The sequence below is a fragment of the Anarrhichthys ocellatus genome, unplaced genomic scaffold (assembly GCF_004355925.1).
Source record: "Anarrhichthys ocellatus isolate YVR2014 unplaced genomic scaffold, GSC_Weel_1.0 scaffold126, whole genome shotgun sequence".
Lineage (NCBI taxonomy): Eukaryota > Metazoa > Chordata > Actinopteri > Perciformes > Anarhichadidae > Anarrhichthys > Anarrhichthys ocellatus.
The window spans coordinates 383,722-394,985 of NW_022280156.1; the positions used below are offsets into that span (position 1 = coordinate 383,722).

The 11,264-nt window shown below is 43.1% G+C and overlaps 1 protein-coding gene across 1 annotated transcript in view; it reads right to left on the reverse strand.

The window, feature by feature from the left end:
* LOC116399721 (hexokinase-1-like) overlaps window positions 1-6,742 on the reverse strand; it is an 18,833-nt gene extending 12,091 nt beyond the window's left edge. The window contains exons 1-3 of the mRNA XM_031877102.1: window positions 6,261-6,742; window positions 3,137-3,299; window positions 29-177 (exon numbers count right to left, since the gene is read on the reverse strand). Of these exons, the coding sequence (XP_031732962.1) occupies window positions 29-177; window positions 3,137-3,299; window positions 6,261-6,323 (375 nt within the window). The 5' untranslated portion in view covers window positions 6,324-6,742. The remainder of the gene's footprint in view (window positions 1-28; window positions 178-3,136; window positions 3,300-6,260) is intronic.
* Window positions 6,743-11,264: the final 4,522 nt, after the last annotated feature.

Sequence of the window (11,264 nt, forward strand, 5' to 3'; positions counted from 1 at the left end):
GGGGGGAGAAGGATAAGTTGGTGTTTACATGTGACCCGCTGCCGTGGATGATGTCATCGGGGGTCTCGTAGACCTGGCTCTCCATCTGAACCGGCTGCTTCTTGTCCTGGGTCACTTTGACACGCAGGATCCTGAAGTTGGACCCCCCGAGGTCCAGAGCTATGAAGTCCCCCTTTTCTGTCAGAACACAAATACAAAGAAACTTTAGAGATTTTCAAAAAAACAACAACTTCATTTAAGTGCTTATTACGTGAAAGTAGTGATGCAATGTCTCCTGTTTACTGCAGTTTATCTTTTATGTTTTAAAAACATTTAGTTTTACTGTCAGCCAAATGATTTACAAATCTTGAACCAGCGTTGATAAATTAAACCGATTACATTCCAGAGCACTTAAGATGCACTTTAGCTGCTTTTCTCCAACAACCTGCTTTGCGTGAACAGAGCGGCCAGATGTCTCCGTCCGGGGAAGAAACCGAAACGTGAACCGATCCTCCGCAGAGAGAAGCTTTCACACAACGTCATAGAGTTCATTCTATTGTTCCCAAACAAACACACGCCTTTATAGAGTTATAGATATATTTCCCATTGTTTTCATGCTCTGAAATGTTAATAATTTGTAAGCGATGTATGAGAAGATGGCTCATTATTTCTGACGTTTAAGGCCGCAGCTCTCTTTATTTAGGATAAGAATGATTAATTCAGGCTTTGTCTGACACTGATCTACAGCGAGTCACAACGAACGAGGCGGATTAAGTGTCCTGCAGAGGAACACTGCAGCAGAACACATGATAGTGTGTGTGTGTGTGTGTGTGTGTGTGTGGACGTACATTCACTGTTGCATTAATCGGACCTTAATCAGACCTGTGACCTTTTCGTTTACAAGGAATCAGCCTGGACATCCCGCCTCCCTGCAGAACAATGTTCTTCATGCAGTGCCACCGTGACTGCAGCGTTTGCTGCATTGTGCTATTTATCTATTTATCTCTGTGAATGAGACGTGACCGCCGCCGCCGCCTGGCATATAGAAGTGTTACTGATTTACAGCACAGCGTGCGTCCACTTCATCCACTCTGTCCCACTGTGACCTCATATCAGTGAGTGACCTCGTAGTTCATACACATGTTTGATCTTCAGTATTTAATGTAATAGTTTCATAATCAGTGTTAAACTAACAGAGACCGGAGAGGGCTGTTTACTGTATTGAGTATCTTTATCAAACACATATGTACATATACATACATGTACATATGTGTATATATATATATATATATGTATATGTATAGTACAGTTCATTGTTGTCCACCTTTTCTGCTCCAGATTCACAGAAAACCATTCGTGTACATTTGTGACGTTTTTTTCAGTTCAAATAAAGGCCGTTTTAAATCGACTAGTCTTTCTGCTTTTTCCTCTTTCATAGCGTTTCCTCTCATAATAATCTTTAATGTGTAATAAGAGTGTGAAGTGACATCCTGACGATTTAATTTGCATGTTTTCCTTTTGCGACCCGTACAAACTGAGGGACAAGGATACGTTACAGTGGAGGAAAAGTACTCTTGTGTTCCTGCTGCTACTGTCGTCCCGCCCGTCATGTATGTCTTTGCTGATCAGGCTGTCGGATGTTTATTTGTTTATAACGGTCGCCGTGGCTTCGACCCTGCCCTTTCTCGTGACCCCTCCGTCCTCATGAGGTTGTTGAAACCTGAGGCTATTTATAACGTGAGGCGGTCAGCGCGGCCTGTCGCTCTCCACAGTATGTCTGACACTCCATGTTATATCTGTGTGTGGGCCTTTACTAACAGGGACAAGCCATGCTGGGTAGCAGCATTATTGTCCGCTGTAAAGATCTGATCATCACAATATCTTGAAATTAAAGCGAGCGCTGTTTCGCTGTAACTTAAGTACAGTAACCCACAGTTAAAAAGTCGTGACATGGTCATTTTCAGGCTGCAATTTGCCTGTTTTTGCCTTGCCTTTCGTTTTATATAAATATACTGTGTATTTGTTTATATCTATAGCACTTTTGAGCACTTTCACTGACTGAATATTTTCGTTCTAACTTCTGCATTTTGATACTTTAAGAATAAATTAAACTGCAACTTTAGCAGATTGTGAGCCGTAATCAGAATTTTAATTTCAACGTGACACGATACCGTTTATTAGACGGCTCCTTAAATTGTCTCTCAATTGAATTCGAATCAATAAAACTGACATTTCGAGGTCTCCCTCCGACGGCTGCATGTTATGAGACGGTTACAGAGCCCGATCAGGCTGGCTGAACTCTTTGGCCTCGGGGGCCTAAAACAATAGTGGTCCAGATCATCCAGAGCACAACACAGAGAGGCCTGACGATTTCACCACGTCAGCACATTGTTTACTGACGGATAGAAACGGGAAGCATCAGGCGCTGCTTTAACACTCTTAGAGTCTATAGATGGACGCTGTAAAACACAACGCAGGCACAAACAGCAGCACTGAGGGGGATTACTTTGCTTTTAATGTGATTGAATTTGTCATCCTAATGACAGTGACTTTCATCGTTTGTCATGTTTGCCTGTGTATCAAAATACAATTTGAATTGGACACTTTACTGCATTATGAACTTATGAATAAAAGCCCCATAATGACTTTTGTTACAGTTAATGATACTCATCAGCGTATTCAACTTTATATTTTGAATATATATATATATCAATAATAACAGTTTATAATGAGCTTTTTGTACTTTCTAGCTTTGCTTGCTGAGTCAATGGGCTCATTCTGCCAAAGGGACACCAGGAAGTGAAGTCGAGGAATGGCAGGTAATTCAATCTTTAACTAATATTTAACTTCCAGCTGAATATTTCAAACATGACATCCAATAGAATAGTTTACACCAGGATGTCAAAGCTTTTCTCTAAGATGCAACAACGTATTAAAGCTACTCCTTTAAAGGGTCTCCAAATCCCTCAGCTCACTATTTACAATGTTTAAAAATGTATCTTGAACACAAAACAGTCTTCGTTGCATTGTACGTCTACGGGTTAAGTTTTGTCTTTCTCTTGGGCAGCAGGAACCTAGACAATAGGATATATGAGCACTTGAGTTTACCAAAACCACACGTGTTGTTGTCAAAATGATCTGTTTTTGTAAACCGCACCTGATCCGTCAGGGATGGCCCTGACGAAGGTGGGCAGCATCTTCACGGTGGCGGTGGGACTGGTGTCGCGGCCGAGCCCGTTCTCCATTTCCCTGCGGAACCGGTTCATGATGTCCTTCAACGTGTCATCCGAGAAGCGCATGGAGTACAGGTACTTATCGATCTGAGGAGCAGGCACAGGACACAAACACACACGGTGTTCAAGTTATTAAAAACGAGCTTTACCTAATGTTTTAATTCCCAGACAGAAGGAATACAGTTTGGGTTTTTCAGGGGAGTTTATGTTGAGTTGAACCACCCCCAAATCAGCAACATTACTGATGTTAAATGTTGTTGGTTAACTCACTGATGAAACAGACCTCACCGTGAAGCTGAATACAAACTGACTTGACTCTCACTTAACTTAAAAACTACAGATGACCATTTATACACCTTTTTCTTTTGGTATTTCATCATGGTTTAAGCACTGCAAGCGATCCTGAAAAGACCACCTCAGATTGTGTAACATCTTACTTAAAGAGTAACTAAACCTTAAGAGTAACTAAACCCCAGTTTTGCCTGAAGTGCATCTACCCTGGAAAATCTAAATGCCTCTAGAACATGAGAAAAGCACAATGTTCTATCACCAGTGTAGTATTTAAATCACAGTAGGCCTACAGCACATGGCTTTTCTCTCTTTTCCGTGGACTTGAAATCAAGCATTACACAATCTGGTGAATCCGTGTTAATGACTGATTATCTCGCTGTGTGCTTTCCTGTCCTGTGAAGAGTGTGTGGATGCTTGCTAATTACACCGTGATTTAGACAGCACCACATGAGCTGACGGACATTACTGTCTTTAAACAACTGTCCATGATAGCCGGTTCCCCTCCAATTAGCTTATGCTAATCACTAGCGCTATTCACTAGTGCTAATTGCTAATGCTAATCACTAGCATGCTGACTAATGATATGATTATGGTTAGGTAACAGTGCTGTAAAGGGTCTGTTATGTTGACAAAAGTATAAACAGTATAAACTTAGAAACATTTGTGGATTTGAGTTTAACATAAAAGGCTGGGATATGTGTAAGCTAGCGATTAACATTAGCACTAGTTATGTGTATGCTAGCTATTAGCATTAGCGCTAGGGATTAGCATAAAGGAATCACATGCTCATTGAAAGGGTAACGACCACTTGTCACTAATACTCGTCTCTCCACAGTCTAAAGAGGGAGACATTGGTTTTATAAGAGGGGGTGTTGGCTGCCATATACGTTGCTTACCTCCATATCAGCTAACAGCAAAATTCAATTGCAATTCCCGGGTTTCAACCAGTAGAAGGCAGTCCCTATGCATATTTATAACACAATATTCAAATACTTTGCACTAAAATGTCAAGATTTGGACCTGAATCCACCAACAACACTATAATACCCATATACATTGGTTTTCAGCTGGAAAAAGTGGTTTGGGGGTTTAGTTGCTCTTTTATTAATTGCATGAGAGGCATGTTTGTTACTGCGGCTGAGTGGCAGCTAGAAAGTCAATAGAGTCATTCACTTAACTCAAAGTACCACATATTGTGAGAAGGAGCCTGAACCCAGATACTGATGTAGACATATGTTGACATGGGACAAAAGCGACAACGCACGATGAAGATACTTTCAATATGTCTTTTGACATACAGTGCAGATGCAGTTAAAGCATCTAATGAACGTGTGTGTGCTTCACACTCACTGTTATTGTTGCATAATAACACAGTGCATGCCATCGGGCACGACACAGCACAGAGATCCACTCTGAGCCAGGAAACACAGGCCACACGTGTGTTTCCCATCAGGCTACTCTGTGTGGCATTAGCCTCTCAAAAAGACGAATGCAACGTGAAGTAACGTTAATGAATGAGTATTGAATGCAGTATTTCCAGGAAATCGTGGGAGACAAATCACTTCTTTTTTTATATTCCTGTCTTTCTTTGTCGACCTTGTGAGGCTGTGCGCCAAGACGTAAAATCGGCATCTTCTTCTTTGAAGCTAAAATGTATTTCAATGTATTTATAGCTGCACCATTACATCAAATGGCTAAATTTAGCCTGGGAAATATATTTCCTCTGGATACGTCGGAATCTCCTCCACTGTGTGTTTGAACAGTGCTTGGCTGTTCAACCTGAGTTTGTAAAGAGGCACATCATGGATCAAAAAGTTTATACTCTTTATTATTATTATTATTATTATTATTATGCTAAATCCGGCTTATTTACTGTTATCACACTTATTTTACAGACAGTAAGTTATTTTGGCAGCTGCTGAATTTGTCTACATTTCATAATGTGCAGTGCAGCAGATGTACACGGTTGGATAACTTTCTTCCTTTTTAATGAGTCACTGTTGTAAATCCCACTAACCTACTTCAGCAAAGGCACGTGCACCTACTGCACTGTGACATCACACACGACATCATAAAACTCCCCACTCCCCCTTCATCTCATCTGACTAGCCCCCCCCCCCCCCCCTTGGGAACATCTCACTGGTCTGTCATCCCATGCAGTGGCTAATTTCCGCTAAAGCAAAGGTCAGCTTCTTTACATGACCAGAGGCCGTATTCCAGCTCAGGTTGCATCTGTGTCCTGCTAACCAGTTTAGGTCGTCTTTGCCTGAGAGTAATAAGAGAACGGGCGAGTTAACAGAGGGAAGATGAAACCGGTAGAGAAGAAGAGAGTGGGGCGGAGCAGCAAGAGATTGTGGAGCTCACGACTTTGCCCAGCAGCCCCCCTCACAGACACCTGTCTGCTTCAGACGCCCTGGCATCCGACGTTCCGGAAGCTCTCCTTAACGAGGGTCCGCCTGCAGCACATCACCACCATCACCGACCACGGCCCTTTTCTCAAGGACATCCGTGTCAAACAATGCTAACCCCCTGAGCAAAGTCAAATGCAATCAAATCCAGATTAGAGTTCATCATGGCCTCCCCCTCCTCCTCCTCCTCTTCCCTCTACTTCCCTATTGCTGCATCCTCCTCTTCCCCCCCGGCCTGATACATAGGCTCAGTGCTCTGCTGACATGCAGCTACTGCTAACCGGCGTCCATCAGGCTGCTGTCACACTACACCCAGCTCTCCACCAAAGGCAGCTTCAATGTCACTCACCTTTTTGAGTTGATCATCCTTCAACTCGGTGAAGTAGTAGGCCAGAAGCTGAGCCGCTATCATCCTGCCTGCTCGTCCGCCAGGAGCTGTCAGCGAACTACGAGGTGGTTAGAGAGTTAAAGGAGGGGTAGGGAAGGTGTTTCCTCCACGCTGATCCCTCTTTATCCTGAAGTGGAGGAAGGAGCAGAGCAGAGCTGAGCACCGCGACGAGGCAAGGTTAAAAAGAGAGGAAGGGGGGGGGAGAAAAGTCTGGTGAAACAAGCCGTGCCTGCTAGTCTGCGACAGTCGCACACTTGCAGCCTCACACACACACACACACACACACAAACTTTAACACACAAACACACACAGAGGCTTGGTTTGACTGTGTCTCCTCCCTCTGAGCTGCTAGCTCCCTGTTAGCTCTGGGGGAGATGCAGCAGCTCTCCACACTGGAATGGTGGTTCTGCTATGCCCTACCCCCACAGAGGGGCCCGATTGGCTGAGCTGGGGACGGAGAGGAAGGAGGGGGTTTCTTCTACAGCAGCAGGGGAGTGATAATAAGGGAAAGAGGAGGAGGAGGAGGAGGAGGGGGAAGACTGTGAATCAGGAGGCTGGCCCTGCATGTTAACCTGCCTGTCTCCTCCCAGAGAGCCACAGACGCGTACGTGCAGAGGAGCAAGGCAGCCACGCAATGATGTCATCCCCCCTCTTACCAGCTGCGTCACACACACATACACACATGCACACACACACACGCACACACACACACATGCGCAGCATCAGCTACGAGGATGAAGGTCATCAGATACAAGCCGTGTCATCCGACCACCTCTCAACAGCTCTGCACATTCTACAGTTGGAGAAAACAGTTTGTTATCTCCTGCAACACTCTCGCCTCCCAGGGACACTGGTGCCATGTTCCCTTCAACGAGGCACCCAAAGACGCGCTGGTCAACTCGCATGTCTGCACTTCATTGCTTGAAATTTAGCTTGATAAGTACAATATCCTTTAAATGTACACCTGGGGGTAACCAAACTATGGTGAATTGTTTAGATAAACTAGAATATGGCTTCAGCATATTTCTAATAGGTTGCCCTGTACGTAGTTTAAACACTATAGATGCCGACTAAATGTTGTGTAATTATCTCGGTCTTAGCCTCTTGGTACTGAAACCAATATTTTACTGCATGTTCTGTTTGTTACATCCTAATATCAAAGTTACAGATTTACATCTTACATTTGCGTTGGAATCCTTTAAGTGGGCGCTTAGGCCATGAACAGAACCCAATATTTGGCAATTTGTCCCTGTTTTAACTCTACTTATTTTCATCCTAATATTTACGTGTACTGAATTGATTTAAATTAATATGAGGACAATCCAGTAAATTACTATAATGTCAATAAAGTATGTGAAGAGTTGCACAAATCTAACAAACGACAAACAAAACAAAAAGACATTAACTATTTTTTTTTACAAGCTTTTTGAATTTTTGACACAAGTTAAGTATTCTAGCTGAGTTTGCTTCAGTACCGGACCTCTGAGCCATATGTGAAGCTTGTTCCGTTGAGCAGGTAATTCAATTACATTCAGTTACAGCTCCAGGTGTAAATTAGTGACCGATTAAAGGATTAGAGGGCTCATATTAAAGCGAGCAGAGCTCTGGGCCTCTAGAGGAGAAGTGAGAGAGAGTAAAAGAGGAGACAGATTGTATTTCACTCTTTAGTTCACGTTTTTCATCTACTGCCAGTGTTCATATCCATCACTACCTTTTGGATCAGGGATCTTGATCCCGCCTAACTTTGTTAGAGAAACTGTTTTGTTAGACTTTGGGGTGATGACTAAAACATTTAAAGGTTTATTGGTTTGCTTTTAACCAAACTCACCTCTGTACGTCTCTATAACAGAATAGCTGCCATGAATCCTTTTCTCCCCGTTATAGTTATAGGAAGTATCACTGTCAATATATTTTTAGGAAGGGGACTGTAACACTACGCACCCCTCCACCTACTCAACTGTGTTTTGTCTGCAGTTAATTGGATGCATTATGGGAAATATCTTCTGTTTTTAAACTGTGAAACACTTTAAATGACGTCCCCTGATTAAGCCTGATGCAACTACTGTCAGCATTGCTATACATAGTCAGAGACGACCCCACCCCCCACCCCACCCCCCCGGTGCAGCTCATCTACGTCACCACGCTCTTCGTAAAATGACCCGTGTCTGCTGACTCAGTGACGGACAAAGCCTGTGACGTCCCTGAACCGCTGTGATTTAGGACTTCCCTCCTTGATTCAGCTTCATCCTGCCCACAATCCCCCTCCACCTCTCCCTCCCACCCCACCCCCGGAGAGGAGGGAGGGCTTAGCCGTCATTCACTCCCCTCTGAAGCAGAAAATACTTCCTGGTGTCATGGCTGCTTCAGGGTGACCTTCTCTAGTGACCTTTCTATTTGTAGTTCATTCAGTGTCTCTATTGGCAGAGACTGCTGACACACAAACCCAATAAACCCCCTCTTTATTGCAATATTGAAAGTCAGTAACCTATAACATTTGACTGACTTTAATTGGAGTTAAAACGTGGACGATTCAGCTTCTCAAATGTGAAGACTTGCTGCTTTTCTGTATTTCAACATATAATATGAATCTTTAGGTTTTTGAGTGTTGGTTGTTATTTGATGTCCTCACCTTTACAATCTGACCTATTTCTGACACAAACAATTAATCAGTTAATTGAAAATATAAACGATATTGAAAAGAAGTGTCAGTTGCAGCCGTAGCTGTGGAGATCCATGCAAGTGTGTCAGCAGTGTTTATTTATTTATTTTAAACATTCTGTTGAAAACAGGATAAAGAGTTGAATCAGATAAGTTTTCACTTTATAGCAATCCTTGATATCCTTTTCACTGGCATTCCAGGTGTGACACCTGCATGGGAAATGGCAGGAAACAAAATTAGCGTCATCTCGAGGAGAGGCGAGATCCGACGAGACCAGTGCAAGATCCAAGATGGCCGCCCCCTGCTGCTAGATTGTACACAAACTTTTCCCACAAAAATAAATCCCCTTTCTGTTTAAATTCAACTGGAATAATACAATCATTCGACCTGGGAGACCTTGAGGATTTTATCGACGAACATTTCAACCGTATTTTCACCACGGCCGACACGAAAACGGGACAAGACAATGACAACCTCGCCTCCACACCAAACAACAAGAGATGTCGACAATCCGACTCCATTTAATCCTCCCCGGACAAATCATGCTGTACAGACGTTCGTGACATTTTGCTTTCAATCGACAATAAACTCTCCAGACTAGACGCAGAAATAGCTCTCGAGGTGCTCCACAGAGAATTCCAGCAGCTCCGCGAAAGCCTCGAATTCAGCCAAGTACAAATATCCAGACTAACCAAGGAAAAGAAATCCCTCCAACACACCGTTACTTCCCTCACAACTCAGTTACATGAAAGAAACCCTTCTCGATCAATCAAACTGACAACCACAGGAGGGACATAGAACAAAAAAGCCGCTCCATCACACGCCATCCATGTTTCAAAAACCCGCCCATAGCTACAAGTCTGACAGCCTGGTGGACATTCAGCACAATCTCACCTACTAAATACACCCCCAACTGGAACAATCCTGACTTTTTAATCATTAGAAAACCACTACATTTTTCATCCTGGACTATTAAGGTATCACACACTTCAAACACATCTTCCATAATAATACCACGGTCTCATTGCCTTATTTGGTCCAGAAGTAGGACATTAGGGAGAATCACTTCTTAGAATATTTACAGATTAAATCCTCTATTCAGACTAAAAGACAACATTAAATCATTTAATTCTAATCTTCTCCCTGTAACGTCAGACCTGTTTAACATCACTACACGAAATAAACTACGATCCAAAAACTTCAAGATAATCTCCCTCCCTTTAAATTTACGGCACAAGACATAGAAATCATCCCCAGTGCCGACTTCTGGAACCAAACCTGCAAAGAACATCTTCTGTATATCCTCCAACAGAAACATGCAAAAATACAAGGTTCTTCACAGAATACACCACGCAGATACATTGTAAACAATGGTGATGTTTGGCATCATTCGGCTGCGTTCGGATGATTTTACAATACTTCATCAGCCATCAGCGACTGGGAGGACGACATATGAAAATAGTCATCTACCAATAACCCTTCACTTTAATATATTTTTTAAAGTTCTTGCCCTTTTTTCAAAGGGTGGCATGAATATCCAAACCAATGGCCATGCAAACCAGGCCTGTAGATATGAAGATATCCTGCTAATGATCAATGTGTCGGACTGATGAGTGGAGCAAATGACAAACCATCCTAACGTCCAACGTGCAACTGGCATAAAGAAAGAAATCTACTGACCTATTCCTTATCAAGTAACAATATAATGGAGCTTCTCCTCATTACAAACAAGTAGAGAAACAAAAGCATGCTTGAAATGCTGGCAGCTGGTAACACTCAAACAGTCTGAAGGTCCAAGCGAATGTGGCCCCTCAAAGTGGTGAACTCCCTGCTCATCGTGTTATCATGCTCCAATAATCTCTTTTATTCGCACTGCAAACATGCTGCGTACCGGGGCCAGGGAGAGGAAGGAGACTGGAATCCAGCAGGAGACCACACACACACACACACACACACACACCCACACACACACACACACACACACACACACACACACACACACACAGAGGGGTTGGATGAAGTAACGAGAGAACTTTCTAACAATACAGCAGCACTGCAAATAAACAGCAATTAGTTGAAGCTCGAAGTGTTTGGATTTTAGAGGACAGACTCAACTTCATCCTCATTTTTGGGTCATGATTTTTGGGGAATTATCCCGCTGAGGGTATTTTTCAGACAGCCTGCTGTGAGCATGGTCGGCATTGAAAATAAAATGCCGATAGAGAGTATGGGTGAAAGGGTAAAGCAACAATTATTGCCCCACACTGCTCTCTACCTCCCAGTACAACGGGGAGGAATGGGATCTA